Source organism: Clupea harengus, chromosome 14, assembly GCF_900700415.2.
Source record: "Clupea harengus chromosome 14, Ch_v2.0.2, whole genome shotgun sequence".
NCBI lineage: Eukaryota > Metazoa > Chordata > Actinopteri > Clupeiformes > Clupeidae > Clupea > Clupea harengus.
In genome coordinates, this window is record NC_045165.1 from 7,882,657 (window position 1) to 7,900,117 (window position 17,461).

Genomic DNA, 17,461 nt, shown 5'->3' on the forward strand with positions numbered 1-17,461 from the left:
GAAAAGTAGAGAATATTTTATGTACTTTATTAAATGAACAGAAGATGCACACATTCCACAGATCAAACTTTGAATTTCAAGATAAAGTATTTTAAACATTTGACACAGTCTTTACATTGCCACCCTGACTGTCCTCTAGAAATGACCAAAGACATAGGTTATTGATCATCCTTCTGTCAGTTAACTAGCACAACCCTTGCAAGATTACTTTAAAATGTGTTTTTAGGATCCAAGGTAGAATATGTCATCACATGTCAAAAGCAGAATATGTCAACACACAGGTTTAGCCGCATGTTTAGCCAGCAGGGAGGACCTTTTCTAGAATAATTTGCATGCTAGAAACAAAACAGTCCCTACTGCATCGTGATATCCCAGTCCCCACCCACTTCCAGATCAAGCCCCCCCAAAGTCAATGTGTGTTGGTCTTCTCTATACTGGAACATCAGTGTAACTTGGATACCTGTGAACAGGAATGGCAAAATGTATTCTCTGCTCAACATTACAGCACAACAAACATTAGCTGACACTTGTTCAGAGTGCCAGTCCAAAATCCGATTTTGGCATATCCAGATTGTATATATATTTTTCCAATCTGATTTGGAGGTGGTTTGAAATGCGATTCCCTTCGGATTCCAATCCAATTTCTACAGATGCGTCTCAGTCCGGACGCGCTGGACGCACAAATCGGATTTCAGTGTCTTTTGCGTCACTCGCAATGCGACACACGTCGACGACGTCAAATGTAGAGTGACGGGGGTGCTGGAATTCATGGTGCCAATGAACTTACAACGATTGAAAAGAAAAACGCCAAAGAACTTACATTGATTGATTCATTGATTCAGTACTGTTTGACGGCGCTATGGAGGAGCCGTGGACAGAATAAATACAAAATTTGCACTTTGGGGGAGGCAAAGCTGGAGGGAACTTATCGTAGTTACTGACGCATACGTCGTTACCACAGCAACCCATACAGATTTGTGGTGTGGTTGGTGATGTCTGGACTCACAAACCCGATCGGATCACTTGAAAATAACTGTCGGAGAGTCGTCTCAAAACATCTAATTTGAGACACAAATCCAATTTGCCTGCAGAATGAACATAGCCTAGTCCTTTTGATGTCATCTTCATATGTGAATACATATCATAGCTGAGTATGTGAAATAACTGAGCCATCATTTAATTTAATTAATAAGTGGGTACGCAGTAGAACTTGTATATTGGGATTTTATTTTATTTTATTTTATTTTATGTCAATTCTATGTTTGATAGCCTATATAAGTTCATGCCTTTTTTTTGGTTGTATAGCCTTTTTCACTCTGGCAGGGGGACTGCCAATGGAAACTAGCCTTTTGGCTATAATTGGGTGCATTTACATTTTAATGTTCATGAATGTACACCGTCCCTCTTGATCAAATAAACAAATTGATTGATTGATTGATTGATTCTTGGAACAGCTAATAACACAACTGGTGCCTTAAAGCTGCATATAGAAATGACAACTGGGCCTTACTGATACAGACATACAAAAAAAAAATAATAATGAGGGAAGATGTGTGAGTACTGCGATCCTGTGGGATACCTGAGATGTGAGCTGTCACTGCTGACGGCCTTCTTCTCATGCCCAGGATGAGTACAGACTGTACTGAGCTGCCAGAGATGAAGGTGCTGTCCTCACACACATGACTGGGGAAGGAGATAAGCCATGACAATATATACCCTTCAGATGTTGCTAAACACCAGGATCCTGGTACAGCTTTCAGGGCTGTTCTGGAAACAATGTGGACTCTTGCACTGCTCTTTAATCCATACCTATGGAAATGTAATTGTCTGCTCTATGTGCTGATGATGTGTGGTTATAGTTCAAAAGTATAAGCATGCAAGTATGATGAAAATAGAGGGAATAGTGTTGATGAAACCTCTGAAAATCAGCCTCAAACTAGTTTCAACAGCAGATTAACGTCAAAAACCTGGGTTAGTTTTCAGCAACAGTCCCTCTTACCTGCATGCAAAGGTCCATGGCTTCATGGCAAATCTGCGCAAGGAGAACTTCTTCCTGTCACGGTAATCGAAGGAGTGCCCATCATCCTCATAGAGCAGCCCCTCAGCACAGCCCTGCCAGGAGAAACATGACTCATGACAGACCATCTCTTACAGCTTCACATGCTCATGGGATGTTGATGTCCATATGAAGTTCTCTTGTACACAGTTTACTCACAGTTTAATAGTCTACAGTAGCCCACCAGTGGTATACAACATTGAAACAAACAAACTCATTTTTAAAAAGTACTGTTGATTGATTACCAGGGGTTAGCACTAGTTCCATGTTGTGTCTCTAAGCTGTAACCGGAACGGATGAGTTAATGCTCCTCACCTTCGAGTCCAGTGCCACGGTCAGGATGAGGGGGAGCTTTTGAAAGTCAGAGGAGCAGGTGCCACGGCCCACTCTCCTGGACACCACTGTGCCCCCGCGCTGGAACAGAGGGACCTGCAGGAGAGACCACAGGGTGATGGAGAAAGCACATCATGAGCTCCACAGTAATGTGAACCCCCTGTCCCACATAACTAATATTTAATGTTTAATGATTAACAATGAACCTGTTATATGTTTATATACCACATTGTTACCATCTATAACGTATTTATTTTTATTTATTTTTATTTATGTTAATTGCGATTGTACATTTTGTGTAAACATGCTTTGGCAACGTTGTGTTGTATGCAGTCATGCCAATAAAGCAATTTGAATTGAAATTGAATTGAATTGAATTGAATTGAATTGAATTGAATTGAAAGAGTAAAGCAGACAGAGAGACAGAGAGACAGAGAGAGAGAGAGAGAGAGAGGGAGAGAGAGAGAGAGAGGGAGAGAGAGAGAGAGAGGGGTAGAAAGAGAGAGCAAAAATGATTATGTGTAGCAGTGGGCTGGGCATGCATTCCAATGACTGCATGAGGGAACAAACTATGAAAATCTGACTTACAGTGTCCAGTGTCACAGGGTAAGTCAGGTTTCTATCTCCACTGAATACTCGAGCAGAGTCAACATCGTACCACAGCTGATAAAAGAAATGCATACATTTGAACTTCAATTACTTAAATTCATCTTAAAACTCACTTACTGAGCAGAATCTCACACACCTCTTTCGAGCCTGGGAGGAAAACCATGACTTCTTTAATGCCTGGTGCAGTTACAGGACAAGCAAGTAGTGCACTGCCTATGAAGAGAAACACAAGGCTTAACCACAGGAATCCACAACCAAATATATGGGAATAATATAACAATATCATTATATAGAGATAAAATAACAGTAATACATCATCTACAACAGGAGAATTAATACAGTTATAATAATATAATACATGCTGTGTTATGTTTACCAATCATGTACTCATGGTCCACACTGAAGGTGCTCTGTTCTCCAGGGAACTCCACCCACAGGGGTCTAGTAAAAACAACATTTGTTTGGCTAGGGCACTAGAACTTATGACTGCGCTAGTGTCAATATGTGTATTTTTGCTATGTCCAAAAACTGAAACTACAGCTCTAAACGAAGGTATGCACACTGGTCCTGTCATTTGGTAATCAAGGATAGCACCAGGCAATGGCTTCTGCACTTCCTAAAAATCTGTCGGTATGAATGCCACTTACCACCTCTTCAGCTATTTCTAATATTAAATCCTGAACTACCCCTAAGCCATCGCGGGTAACACAATGCTACATGGATATTATGAACATCGAACAACCTGAATTGATACTTTTCAGAGTAAAGAGTATCATCATATTTTTCTATATTTCCAATTTGATTTCCTACCTCATTGGAGGCAGGGCAGAGGTGTGAGCCTGGTGAAAGAGGGTGTACCAGTAGGGCAGAAGACAGTAGCGCTGCTGGATGGCTGAGCGGATGCTGGCTGTCACAGCCTCGCCGAAGAGCCATGGCTCGCGGCGCTTGGTGCTCTTGTCAGAATGGCCCCTGAAGAATGGCTGCAGGGCCCCCGCCTGGTACCAGCGCACCAGCAGCTCTGGCTCGGGGTCCTTCACAAAGCCTCCTACATCAGCTGAGGGAGATTCGATGTGAATGTGATACAGCAATACAGCTGCTTTAAAATGAACCTAATATCCTCCACATGGGATGGATCCTTCAGCGTTTGTGTGTGCACTCAACAAGTCTCTCCTAAATATCTGACTTTCACAAAAGTGCATTGTTGTTGTGGGCCAAAAAATGGTAATCTTGTGCAATTTACCTCCACAGAAGGCAATGCCTGCCAGACTTAAGGACAACAGCATAGGGATGCAGAACTTCAGGTGATCCCATGTGGCCTCTGTGTCTCCTGTCCAGATTGCACCTACAACACACAACCAATGCTAATACAGGTAGGTGTAAAAACACACATACAGTACATCCACCCACTAGCTCACACTTACCAACCAAGACACATAATTCAGGATGCTCCGGATGTGTTTTGCTGGCTTACCAAGCCTCTGAGATCCAGCGAAGAAAGAGCGTGATAGAACAAAGGGTCTCTCAGTTCCACCAGAGCGGGTTATCAGCCCGTCCACCGTGGCCATGTGCTGAAAGAAGCAAGAGGACATGAGCTTTGATTCCACTGTTAACTGGGCACCAGCTCCATATCTTTCCGCCGAGTATTCTTTTAATGTAGTGGAGCCACCACACACCTGGTAAAACCCATAGAGATTGTGTAGATCCCGGTGCTCCCAGCCCCCACGATGCACTGTGTTCTTTGGCATGGTCTGCTCTGGACCATGGAAAACCGAGGGCTCATTCATATCGTTCCACACAAACAAAGATTCCGTAGACCCCTAATACGCAAACACATGTCAACTGTGATGAGTAGAACTGACTAAATGAGCTGAATGATGCCAGTTGTTCTGAGACTCACTTTGTACTTGTCCAGAGAATAGCATCTGGCATACCAAGACCTCGTCTGTGGACAACTGAAGTCCAAGTAATTGGAGTCACCTGTGAAATGAGGCAAAACATCTATGAGAAACAGTAGAAGTACTTGGGTCCAGAGAAATGCAAAATGTCAAGAAACCTTTGCATGTCTTGTGTTTCTCGTGTTTCACAGATATGACACAAGGCTAATTAAATCAATTTGCACGTTTTACTTTTTTTTGTTTAACTGTTTAAAACTACAGTTAGCTGAATGTCTGTAAAAAAAGTAGTAGTATAACTGCACTTATAAGATGAAGCTGCTCAGACTTGACCTGGCCAGCAGGAGCCTATGTAGACACCTCCATCTTTGACCCTCACAAAATGATCTCCATCTCTCGCCTCACAGTAGAGGGGCCAGTCAGGGTCAACCTTAATATGGGGGTCACTGATTACCACCAGCTGAAACAGACAGAGATTACTGATACTTAACATAACATAACATTTTAAGATTTCTCTACTGTATCTTTCAATGACTGAAATGTATTTTAAAGGAGAGTGTTAACAGCCTTGCCTTCCTCTTCTTTTTTGCCAGGTGTTGTTGGAGTTCAACAGGGTTGGGAAAGCGTTTTGAGTCCCAGGTGAAGTAGCGTTTCCCATCTGTGTGCTCAATGTCCAGCCATATCACATCATAGGGGATGGAGTGGTGGTCAAAGCTGGCATCCACAGACTTCACATCTGCTTCGTCTTCATAGTTCCAGCGGCATTGGTGGTATCCAAGGGAAAAGAGTGGTGGAAGAGCTTGGTAACCTAACGGAAGGAGCAGATTTGGTTGCACACAACGTTCATCCACCAAATAGTGCATTCCTTTTAGGCAGCCATTAAATGAAACCCACACCTGTCAGCTGTGCATACTGAGAGAGGACCTGTGAAGGCGTGGGCCCAAGGAGGATGAAGCAGTCAATCACTCCACTCTCTGAGATCCAGTGGACGTCTGTCTGGATGGGCGTTCTGCTCCTTTTCCCTGGGGCTGCCATGTCTTCCTGAGAAGAGTTACAGAAACTCATAATAATAATAATAATAATAATACATTTTATTTCACAGCGCCTTTCATGTCACTCAAGGACGCTTTACAATTTAAAACAGGAGCAAACAAATAACAAAACAATTAAAATTAAAAGTGCAAGTAAAAACAGCATGGCAACTACAGTGAAAATGCAATCCTGAAAAGGTGGGTTTTGAGAGAGGATTTGATAGTCAACACATACACAATAAATACCTAATAGATATCTGTTAAGTTAGTAGCTTAATAACATGGGTCAAACCAGATGAATATGAGATGAAGGCCATCACCAACATTCAGGTTACCTCACTATCTTCGGGCTTGTAGTGCAGATCTACAGTGGTCTCAGAAGCATTAAGCCAGAGGAGCCCCAAGGTTCTGTCAGACTTGTGTGCGAATAGCAGTGGCACAGAGCCATAGAGGCCTAGCCGGCTGTCCGTACGGTAGGCAAAAACGTCCAGATTGTACAACCTGTATGGCTCACAATCACTGCAGAAGCCCAGACACAGACAGCAACATTTTAATTAAATGAATTAGTATTAATAGCTTAATTAGTACAGCACCATCCATCCATATTTATTGAAATAACATTCAGATTTTTTATAAGTGTCAGTGATACTGTATGACCTGGTGTCTTTCAGTCGGAGTCGGTCTGCATGTTCTGGAATGCCATACACATGGTTGAAGCCATGAAGGCAAAAGTCCATTCCCACAGAACCTGGACCTAGGGTATAAAACCAGTTAATTGCCTTATCAGAAGTCACGGATTATACAGAACGTGCAAAAAATAGGAGGGCACCTACCATCGGCTTTCGCATCTACAAACTCTCCAAGGGTCTCTTGCCATTGGCCTGACTGATCTCCCTAATATAACAGAAAACAAAGTCACTGAATAAACAAACAAGACATTTTTTGTCAATTTACAAATGAATGCATGGCTAATGAAATCTAATGGAAGGCACCTGACCTGCTTTCCTGTGGAGTTACTCCTGTCAAAGCAAGCAAAAGGATGAGTGAGTGAGTTGAAAAACTAAAAACATTATCAGTCATTTAACTGTGATATAATACGGCATTAAGTGTGTCCGGTGCTACTGCTGAAGCTTTGATGTATCCAAAATATACCACACACTGTCACATACTATTACTTAACCTAGGCACCAACAACTTCTAAATGAAACCCTGAAGCAAGAACCATGTGCCTAATTCAGCACAGTAGAATATGCTGCACTTTTAGGAAGGTTCTTTCTGGTGACTACCGGGTGACTTGATGCCTGTGATGTTCGGTGAATGCTTAGTTCCCCGTTTAAAGGAACAGCTTCATGGTAGTCTCCTCTCACTCTACTCTGGTCTAAACCCACCTTAGAGGATCCTGCAGGGTCTCAAACAACAGCCGCCCATTTGGATTGAGTGCGGCTGTCACCTCTTCCCCACACAGAACCTCCAGATTGAAAGGGACCTCGTGGATCCGCACCTGGTGCTGCCCCAGGCCCCAGGACAGTGTTACAAAACCTTGACCTTTTCTCTCCACACGTAACCTGCCACACAAATACTATGTATCAGGTGCTGAACTGAATGACAGGCAGACCAACAGAACTTCCCTAGACTTGGATAGGTGGTCAATTGATTACCAATGAAAATATCCCCATTTCCTAATTTCTCTCATTGGCTAACCATTTTGGCAGGGTGGTGAGTTGTTTGAAGTGAGTTACCATTTGGTAGTCTCATGTTCTATGACTACTGACAAGGATTACTGCTATGTAGAGTGTAACTATGTAATGAGTAATTATGTATGAGTAATTATGTTATCATAATTTGTATGTCCTTGCAGACTTACGTTTATCAAATTAGGTAATTGAACCAATCAATTTCAGGCTTACTGTTCATACACCAGCTCTCCAATCAAAACATCTGGAACTCTGTAGCGTACTTTAATTGGGTGGATCTCATCTATTGAAATTCTTACAGTTCTCTCCCGGCAGGCCCTCACTTGCAAAAGCAAATGCAGCTGTGAGTGACACACATTGCAATCAGTTACAGGACATGTGTTTTTTTCTTCCTAACACTGAAGCACATGTGTATGAGGCCTACCTTAGACTTTGGCTCAAAGAGTTCCAAGCTGGCCCCTTTCTCTGTCAGTACTAAGCTTTCCAGAGAGACACAGTATTGCACTCCAGGGGTTTGTTTATGCCGCCTAGAAACCAGCAAATGTAGCCTACAATTAATGCACATTCAGTTGGAATATTATAAAGATGTGCATTCAGATGGAGTAACTGGACAATACCTGTAAAATGATATATGTTCACTTTTCTTGTACTTTTCCTTACACTCATCATCAGGAACGACGCTGAAACAAACAGAAAAATCGGTAATTACTGTTTTGGTCAATACAATGTTTGTACTAACTTACTGTATGGTTACATTTTATTTTGATTGGCTACATTGTCAAATGACGTTGCATGCGTCGAAATACTTTGGACTACGCAAACTAATAGAAAATGTTTCTGTTAACTTCACTGGAGACAGTTTTGAAGTTCATTTGCAGGGAAACACTGTAATCTGTACACTGTAATCACTGTAATGCATGCTACCTCTCCGTCTTTTCTGTAGACGCTTCATCTGCCATTAACTTGTTTCGGTGAACGTGTCGGCACGTACTTCCACTGAAGTGTTGCCAATAACAAATAACATTTGGCAGAAACGGCCCTGTCAGTATTGCGTACTAAAGACGCACAAACGCACAGGTGAACAGGCCTGAAAGGAAATTTTCCTGCGTAAATGCATGTCCTTCATGAATTTTGCAAACAAACCATAGGTAACTGACACACAACTTTCATCATCACACTGCGCCAGAGTACCCTCTTGGTTAATGTAGTGTTTGCATTAGGCAGGTCTGTTTTTCTTTTTCATCACATGCAATTTCGTAAAGACCATTGCTACTATTTCAGTTCCCTTTGCATTCACAATGGTGACAACTAACGTAATCCTTCATAATCAGATTGGGTAAAATGGAGTTTCTTATGTCTATGTAAAAGATCCTTGGCGAACATCTGGAAAATGTCAGAAAGTCGCCCTCTACTGATGCTTTGTTGAAGTACCCGGAAATAAGACGGAACTGATTTGAGTAAAGTGAAAATGCCATATGTCACGGTATGCCTGTCATGCTTCTTGTATTTTATTTCCCATATTCCTTGCAATTTTGGAGCAGAAGTATCCCTGTGGAATGTAGAAATAAATGAGGTAAGTTCTTGCAGTGCAGTGATTTTAAATTCAACCTATGTTAGGTAATGATAACTTCCGAAGAAAATGCTTCAGCTGCTTGTTTTCGTTCCCTGAAGGCAAGCGTTCGCGTATGGATGAATTGTCACCTGTCAGTGTAGTCGGTGCATAGCCTAGGCTACTGTTGTTGAATTTTGCAGCCATCTCCTTAAAGATGGCAGTGTTCAGCCTAGTGTCTGTAGTTCATCGTTCGGATGCAGTTTATTTATCTCGGACATACGAATAACACAAGGCAGAAACACGTACTGTTTACGACGGTGATTGGCATAGCTATAGAAACAAAGCAGTTCTCAAGAGGGCAACAACCAGTCTGTGCAAAGCCAGCAGATCCCGCAACATATTTGTAACATGTTACCTTTCATTCTATCACGAGATGGAGATGCCTTTGGGCCATGGTAAATACAAAATTGGATGTTTATATCTTGCTTTGTGGCCTCTTCCTATCATAATGCAGCGGTGCAAAGCTATTGACAGAGACCCTGTTTGTTTGGCTCTGGCTACTTATGACTACCTTAACTGATCTGCTTTCAGGATGAGGACTCTGCAGTCTTTCGCAAAACACTCTATGCTAACACCACGATCTTCATGAAATGTGAGTCAAGGAGATCGATCTCAGCTGTCTTTATCAAAGTAATGGCATTCCTTTGAAAAATACTTGAGCAAAACATTCTATTTCCTCTCTTCTAGTTAAAAGTGAAATGCCATGTAATGAACACATGACATTCAACATTTCCTGGTATCTTCGCTCCTCTGTTTGCTTCAATGAAGTATTTAACACGCCAGTGAGTAGAGAAATAATTTTTTCCTGATGTATTTATGCATTGTCATTTTTGTTTACATTTTTCATCAGAGTAATGCATCAAGCTTTAAGGGCTGTCCACACTGCCAACAACAATGACAACTGTAACTATAACAATAACAATAACAATATGAGCGTCCATACTGACCAACTATAGGGAAAACCTCTCAGCTGGCCTGAATTAGTACACAGGCCTACGGGCACAAGCCCGTAAAACCCTGCACCGCTACTTCAGGGTTAACCCTTGCAATACATAAAGGGAAACATGGGCCCCCAGCTATGAATGCAAATGGTTTAGTGCTAGTGATCATTGTAGACATTTATTGTTTTAAAAGGATGTTTTGCATGTGAGGTCCTATATATCCATGAATGTCTAGCGTGTGTTTGTCAGTGACAGGGGCGCTGTTACGAATTCCAGGCCCCCTGACGGAATTTTCGGTTAGGTTCCCCTAGCAAGATTTACAGGTTCTGATTATCAGGCTTTCTGTGGGCCTCTAGTAGTGATGGGGGATCCTTAGATTTGGAATACCCTTTGTTTAATTAACAGTTTATAGACTACTTGGTTGAATTGTGGTTATACTTATCCATCTAAGGACATTTTTTTTTTTTTTTTTTTTAAATATATCAGATTGGATATGCTGTTGATGATATAATTATGCAGATTAAGTCTTTATAATCTTTTATCATGCCTGGCTATCAAACTGAAAAAAAGCATCGTTTTTGGACACATTTTCATTTTACAAATAGTAAAGGTTACAATTAATGTGATTTAAGTAACGCTATAATATGTTAAGCAAGCCTGCCTTGTTTGATGGGTTGTGAAAGGTCAAGCTGGGCAAGGCATGCCAGGCCAGGAACAAGGTGGACAGACACGGTTACTGCCTGTGATATTGATTGATGATTGATTTCATAATCTTTCCTTACCTTTTAGAAATATAACTCATGTTTTAATGTGATGCCTTTAAAATTTGATGGATTCTGATTGGCTCTTCACACAGTCTGAACAATTATATTGTTCTTCATGTTATTGTTATAGTGTGGGGTGCGGACGTTGCCATTGTTATGAGCTAGAGTGATTATTAAAAAACTTTACAGTAATTGATATAGTTAGCGTTGGCGGTGTGGACGGGCCCCCTCAATGATAATACATTGCTTAACATTCCTGTGACATTCGAACGCGACACAACAACACCAGAATTACCAAACTGACAAACGTCCTGCTGTGCCCCACTTGCAGGACTCCAAGGCCATGGGCTTGTTTGGAAGAAATGACATGCTGAAAGAGGGCTGGAGCGGCCATTACAGCCAAAGCTTCATCTACTTTGACAACTGCTCAGCCCTCCTCACTCCTCAAGTTAGTAGGGGAGGGACAGGCGCACAGATGCCAGTGCCATAACCATTTAACCAATTTGCTGTTCTTATGGCTTATATATGTGTCTGTTTGTGCTCCTCTCAGTCATACTACAAAGAGTTTGTGCCAGCTCACCCTCTTGTCAGCCCTGTGGTGAGTCTTGTTGGAATTGCATTCATTAGAGCCTATTTTGTTGTCACAGATGAGATTTGATTTTGAACTCAATGTTCTTAAGACTGTTTTTCAAGTCAGTTTCATTATGATTTCAGGTATTTGATCTAAAGCCAGTGATAAAATAATATGTTTTACTCTTGAGGACTAAAACCATTTTAATCAGACTCAGGCTTTGTAATTAATAATTGAGGAGAAACCTAAATACAGGGAAGTGTTATGTTCTATATTTATGTTGGTGTTTTGTGGTGAAGCTTTGAACTTTTGTAATATGAACTACCAATATAAAAGACCTGGTCTTTTGTTTACGCATGGTCTGTGTTAAGACAAGGTTCTGATATGTTTTGGGTAATAAACACATTTTGGTGAGGGACAACATTCATGCTTTTCCCCTGACTTGGAATGTTGCACAGGCCGATGAGAGTGCACTGAATCAGAGTGGGACAATCCTGTTTGAAGACAAACCAGTAAGTTTTTAACTCTTTCCTTAGCATGTTCTTTTTTACAATGTGTGCACTGTGTTGATAACCATAGTTATGTGTGCTAAGTGAGTGTTGTATCTTGGTAGACCATAGGTGCTGTGGCCAAGGCATGGTCAGATAGCCCTTACCTCTTCATAGTGAGTGTCCAGATAGGCCGACGAGAAGGCGGAGAAGATGAAAGGCCTAATGGTAATCAGGCTAAATATCCTTTCATAAGTAAGTGAGACACTTCTTTCTTACCTTGTTTTTCAGAAAGCCAGTTACACCATTTGTAATCTTACATGCAGCTTGTGTTGACCCCCAAATGTGTGTGTGTGTGTGTGTGTGTGTGTGTGTGTGTGTGTGTGTGTGTGTGTGTGTGTGTGTGTGTGTGTGTGTGTGTGTGTGTGTGTGTGTGTGTGTGTGTGTGTGTGTGTGTGTGTTTTTTTGCATGTATACTTGCATTCATCTTTAGTGAATGTGGAGATGAAGGGTCCCCGTGAGTACTCCTCACCTGCAGACTGGCCCCTCATGATGGTAAGTTTTCCATTGGATCTCTCCTTGCCTGACCTCTGCCATGTGGCGGCTATGTGTCTTCATATAGACACCCTTCTGAAACATTCTTTAGGCCACCTGCCTCCTTGTGTCTTTGTAAACACATATGACCTCCTTCCCTGGCAGTTCTACATGGTCATGTGCATCGTGTATGTGTTCTTCGGGGCCCTGTGGCTGCTCTGGTCGGCCTGCTACTGGAGAGACCTACTGAGGATCCAGTACTGGATTGGTGCCGTGATCATTCTGGGAATGCTGGAAAAGGCTGTATTTTACTCAGAGTACCAGAGCATTCGCTACCATGGCGATTATGGTTTGTCCAAACCCTCTACTCCTCTGGTTTTGCTAGTTACAATGACCTTTTTCCATATCTATATTGTCCCTAGTATCAATACATGTAGAAAGATGATTTTCTGTGTCTTACTGCTCACTGTCTCTTAAAACTGCTATATTTTCCTAAAGTCCAAGGCGCTGTCATATTTGCTGAGCTGCTCTCTGCACTGAAGAGATCTCTAGCACGAATCCTGATGCTCATTGTCAGCCTCGGCTATGGGATCGTCAGGTGAGTCTGCCAGCATCTGAATCACATCACCCAGAGAAATGGCCCAAGACCCAACATAACATGACACTGTCACACCCACGTGTCATATCTGACCTGTCATCTCTCTTGCTCCCAGTCCTCTTCACTGAAAGAAGAAGCTATTGTTTCTTTTGCAAGAGACAGAGAGGGATGTTGGTGCTGAATACTACTCTCTTCCACAGGCCTAGGCTGGGGACCACCGTCCATCGTCTGGTGGCAGTGGGGTTGCTGTACCTGCTCTTCTCCTCTGTTGAGGGTGTCCTCAGGGTGACGGGGGTGGGTTGCAGCTCCTCATAGCTCCTGACAACACACATGATTTTTCAGTGTCAAGTTAGGATTAAATGACTGTTAGATTATAACATATAAATTATTAACATTGGAGGAGGCTCTACGTATTAGATTTTTATGTGCATCTTACTTGTTCAGGACTGTAACATTACATCAGCCTGCTGTGTCCTTTATTTTTAACATGTTTTAAAGTTGGCCTGTGATGGTGATGAGTGAATGTGTGACAAATACTTCCCTCACCTTTCAGGGTTTCTATGGCACTGTGGCGCTGGTGGCCAATCTGAGCCTCTCCCTCATTGACTCCTGTGTCATGTGGTGGATATCCTTTCTAAAGAATGAGCATTAAGGAGCACATACTTGACAATCTCTGATTAAATATGTTCTTGTTTGTGATTTTGCTTATGTACAGGTGTACACATCTGTACAGATGTTTGTAAAAACCTAACTAGCACCAGATGTGTGGTATGTTCCTTGACTAAGTGATGTGCACATCTTCATCAGTCTGTCCCAAACAACAAGACTTCTTACGCTACGCAGAAATTTAGTGAAGCTTTCTCTATATCGGCACTTTACCAACACACTCATCTTTTCAGTGTTAGGTAAGGATGATTGTAATGTATATGTGTTTGTGTTTGTGTTTGTGTTTGTGTTTGTGTTTGTGTGTGTGTGTGTGTGTGTGTGTGTGTGTGTGTGTGTGTGTGTGTGTGTGAGTGTGTGTGTGCGCATGCATGTGTGTTTGAGTTTATGACGCTGATGTCCATTTTTTGTAGCCTCCATTGTATTTGTTATCTGGACAACCAAAGTCTTCAAACTTGTTGATTGCCAGACTGTGAGTATGAATTAACTAAATTAATTAAGATAGATTTCAGTATATGGAAGGGGTTTTATTTTAATTGAGGTCAGCAAACTGCTAAGAGGAGAGTGAGTATACATGAATGTGCTGTCTTGATCATCTCTGTGTGTTTGTCAGGGATGGAGGGATCTCTGGGTAGATGATGCCTTCTGGAGGCTACTCTTCTCCTCCATCCTGCTTGTCATTATGGTGCTGCTGCGGCCTTCAGTCAACAGCCAGAGGTTAGTTAGTGTGTGTGTGTGTGTGTGTGTGGGGGGGGGGGCATTCCTGTTATGTAACATATTAGTCAAATTATCTTAAGCAGGCATATCCAGTCCCCAATGAACAATAGACACAGTAGGAAACTAGAGGAACAGGATCTAATAGTGTCAATAATATATGGTATGGTACCAGGGATTAAGCGTGGAAGAACACATTTATTGAACCTGCCTCAGTGTGTAAATGAGTGGTCTATGGCCTGTGCCTGTGGTCTGTAAAGAAAGGAAACAGAACTATTACAGTCGAAATAATCTACAAATACGGGACAAAATAATATATACTTAATAAGCAGTGTAATAATAATATACACAGATAAACTGTGTAACTGACTAGGATAGGTTATGAGCTGCCAGAGTAGACTGCGTTGGACATGAAGGCAGCATCAGAAATGGTGTCACTGGAGCCATTACAGGACATCATAAAGGCTGCTTTTGTGGTGGGTTGTATAGATACTGCTGCTTTAGCTGTCTGTAGAATAAGACTGTAATGTAGATCACATCTCACTCAAGCTCCTACCTTATACTGGAATATTGACTAATGCACTGGTTCTTTCCCGTGCTTCTATCAGGTTCTCCCATTCTCCTCTCATAGATGATAACGATGAGGAAGATGAAGATGAAGCCAAAGAACCCATGTTGAACACGGCTTTTGGTGAGTTAGAACATAAACCAACAACTTTTAGAACTTTTAGACATTTGTGATGCGTGGACATTTCTGGGTCACACTAATGGCACTCTGAGATTCTTCTGAATGAAGAGTGCGTTACAAATGAAATGAATTATTATTATTATTATTATTATTATAATGTTTCTCACACAACCAATGGCTTTGATTTGATGGCGGTCAGAGGGCATGAAGATGAGGGGCTCAAAGCTGGAGACAAATGGGGCCCAGAAACTTCTCAGTAAAGAGGTGAGGTTCATCTATGCATCTATTTAAAGGGCCATAATCAGTGCATTTCTTATAATGTTACACAATATTAATGTATATTCTATGTTAAAGTTAACATATCTACTTGTAAACAGTGGGTTTAGTAACTTCAGTCTGATGTCGTTTTATCTAGTATTACATTTTTTAAGTTTTTTACTAAAGCCAATTTCAGCATTGCTTGATGTATTTTTGATTGGACATATTTGCATTTCATGAGCTAAGATGTGGGAAATGCCATTTTCTTTTTGTGGGGACAGGATGAAGACCTCAAGTGGGTGGAAGAAAACATTCCCACAACTGTGGCTGATGTGTAAGTGTCTTTTGAACACCATTGGAACAGTAGTGGTCAATCAGAGTGTCCTTTGAACACCATTGGAACAGTAGTGGTCAGTCAAATAAGTACTGTAATACAGCTGCACATTTTTCACAGTGTGTAGAGACATTTGAGGAAAGATTTCAGAATAGGCACATTGTACTGTATATTATATGACCAGATCTACAACAGATAGTAATACACAGACAAATATATTGAGACCTTTTTTTTTTTTTATTCTCTTGTTCCTTTCGTTCACAGAGCCCTTCCTGTTATGTTGGACGAGGAGGAGGTAAAGGAATGTCTTTCTTCGTCTCCCACTGTCTCGTGATCTCTAGTCACATTCTTATCTATTAGAAGCTTGCAGTCAGATGTTCTATTGTAGCAGCCCTTGCTAGACCATACCTAATTATACATAATTCTCTCACTTATTCCTTTATCCTACCTTCCCCTTCTTTTTTTCTCTGCAGGAAATTCAGAAAACTAAAATGGAAAGATCTAAAATGGAGTAGACACGGAAGAAGAGGAAAAGCAGGAGTGACACATCAGTACACTGAGCAGCTGTACATTTTATGTGGTCTGCCTGGTGCCTAGAAATATTACTGTTTAGATGCACATGATTGGCATCTGGTCATTTTATTTTGTATACATGGTATAGCAGTGTTAAGTCAATGCTGCCAGTTAGTTCACTTCGAAATAGGCTGCCAAGATTTTCTTACTTGAACCTGTGTAACATTATGCCTTTTCTTGTTTGCAACACCATGCATTATCACTTATACGATTGTAAAATTTTGGTGCATCATGTCTGTCATTCAGTGCTTTATGTCACTCTCTCTTCAAAATTCCCCCATTCTTAATGATACTTTGTGTGCAGTCTATTACAGGGATGGTCAATAGGGTGATTAACTTATTTATTTTTGTGTCACTATGTTTAAGTTTTAAATGGGCAGTAGGCTATATAATGTTTGTAATGATGTTACTATGCAGTTTCTTTATGTGAATTTCTGTTGTTGGGGATTAAACTTTCTATCAAATACTATTTTGTCATGTAATCTGTTGAACTATTTTATTTTACACACATTACTTCGACATTGACCCATTTAAATAGGCCTAATATTTTTTTTGTTATGCAGATCCGGTCGAAAGGTAATTCTGGGGAGTAGGCTACTTTCTATCTAAATTCATATATCCTTTATAACATCTGTTATGTTTGTAATATATGTATTACATAGGTTATGTATTTTGCAAGATACCCAAAATTATTACCAAAATCAACTTACAAACAACAGGCTGGAACGCTTAACCGTGTTTGAAGTAATGGATCAGAAGCATGCATTAGAGTGGTAAATATTGTGAAAAATATGATTAGTCGAATCGATTAATTGAATTATTAAGTCCACATATATTCATATACATTCACAGACAGTATAGATAGTTAAATGCAACAGACATCTCAAGATGTCAGAGGTGTGGCCTCATGATGCCTTGTGCCCATGGGAAGGGGTGAAGGGAGGGGGCGCTATTCGGGCCACAGGAGAGCGTGAGGGGAAATCAGGAGGCCCAATGGCAGAGACAGCCATAGAAGGGATGTGAAACAATGGTCAGTCACTTCAGACAAACATGAAAGACAGAGGTGCATTATAATACAAAAGTTATTATCCACAGTCAACACCAGATG

At 41.2% G+C, this 17,461-nt stretch overlaps 2 protein-coding genes across 2 annotated transcripts; one reads left to right on the plus strand and one right to left on the minus strand.

Moving 5' to 3' along the window:
* Window positions 1-6: 6 nt before the first annotated feature.
* Window positions 7-8,756, minus strand: ganc (glucosidase, alpha; neutral C). The gene is made up of 24 exons (XM_031579768.2): window positions 8,540-8,756; window positions 8,233-8,295; window positions 8,040-8,142; window positions 7,829-7,956; window positions 7,310-7,486; window positions 6,919-6,940; window positions 6,755-6,815; window positions 6,579-6,675; window positions 6,257-6,440; window positions 5,787-5,931; window positions 5,463-5,698; window positions 5,224-5,350; window positions 4,896-4,975; window positions 4,672-4,815; window positions 4,470-4,566; window positions 4,239-4,340; window positions 3,809-4,052; window positions 3,375-3,439; window positions 3,135-3,211; window positions 2,978-3,052; window positions 2,372-2,485; window positions 2,000-2,112; window positions 1,580-1,683; window positions 7-460 (listed from the first exon to the last, which is right to left on the minus strand). Exons 1-24 carry the CDS (start codon window positions 8,572-8,574, stop codon window positions 354-356), a joined length of 2,700 nt encoding a protein of 899 aa, XP_031435628.1. The 5' UTR covers window positions 8,575-8,756; the 3' UTR covers window positions 7-353.
* A 266-nt stretch (window positions 8,757-9,022) lies between these two features.
* Window positions 9,023-16,819, plus strand: LOC105899110 (transmembrane protein 87A). Its single transcript, XM_012826245.3, has 20 exons — window positions 9,023-9,188; window positions 9,759-9,819; window positions 9,915-10,009; window positions 11,264-11,380; window positions 11,483-11,530; window positions 11,962-12,015; window positions 12,117-12,246; window positions 12,485-12,546; window positions 12,691-12,874; window positions 13,024-13,123; window positions 13,324-13,417; window positions 13,677-13,748; window positions 13,920-14,028; window positions 14,200-14,258; window positions 14,400-14,503; window positions 15,109-15,191; window positions 15,388-15,452; window positions 15,728-15,780; window positions 16,045-16,075; window positions 16,254-16,819. The coding sequence occupies exons 1-20, from the start codon at window positions 9,084-9,086 to the stop codon at window positions 16,293-16,295; spliced, it is 1,668 nt and encodes a 555-aa protein (XP_012681699.2). The 5' UTR covers window positions 9,023-9,083; the 3' UTR covers window positions 16,296-16,819.
* Window positions 16,820-17,461: the final 642 nt, after the last annotated feature.

Coding starts and splice junctions, on each gene's coding strand:
- ganc (XM_031579768.2), bottom strand. CDS start 8,574: ATGGCAGATGAAGCGTCTACAGAAAAGACGGAGAG. Junction 7,487..7,828: donor GGAGAGCTGGTGTATGAACA/GTAAGCCTGAAA, acceptor TTTGTGTGGCAG/GTTACGTGTGGAGAGAAAAG. Junction 4,053..4,238: donor AGGCATTGCCTTCTGTGGAG/GTAAATTGCACA, acceptor AATCTCCCTCAG/CTGATGTAGGAGGCTTTGTG.
- LOC105899110 (XM_012826245.3), top strand. CDS start 9,084: ATGCCATATGTCACGGTATGCCTGTCATGCTTCTTGTATTTTATTTCC. Junction 12,547..12,690: donor CAGACTGGCCCCTCATGATG/GTAAGTTTTCCA, acceptor CTTCCCTGGCAG/TTCTACATGGTCATGTGCAT. Junction 12,875..13,023: donor TCGCTACCATGGCGATTATG/GTTTGTCCAAAC, acceptor ATTTTCCTAAAG/TCCAAGGCGCTGTCATATTT.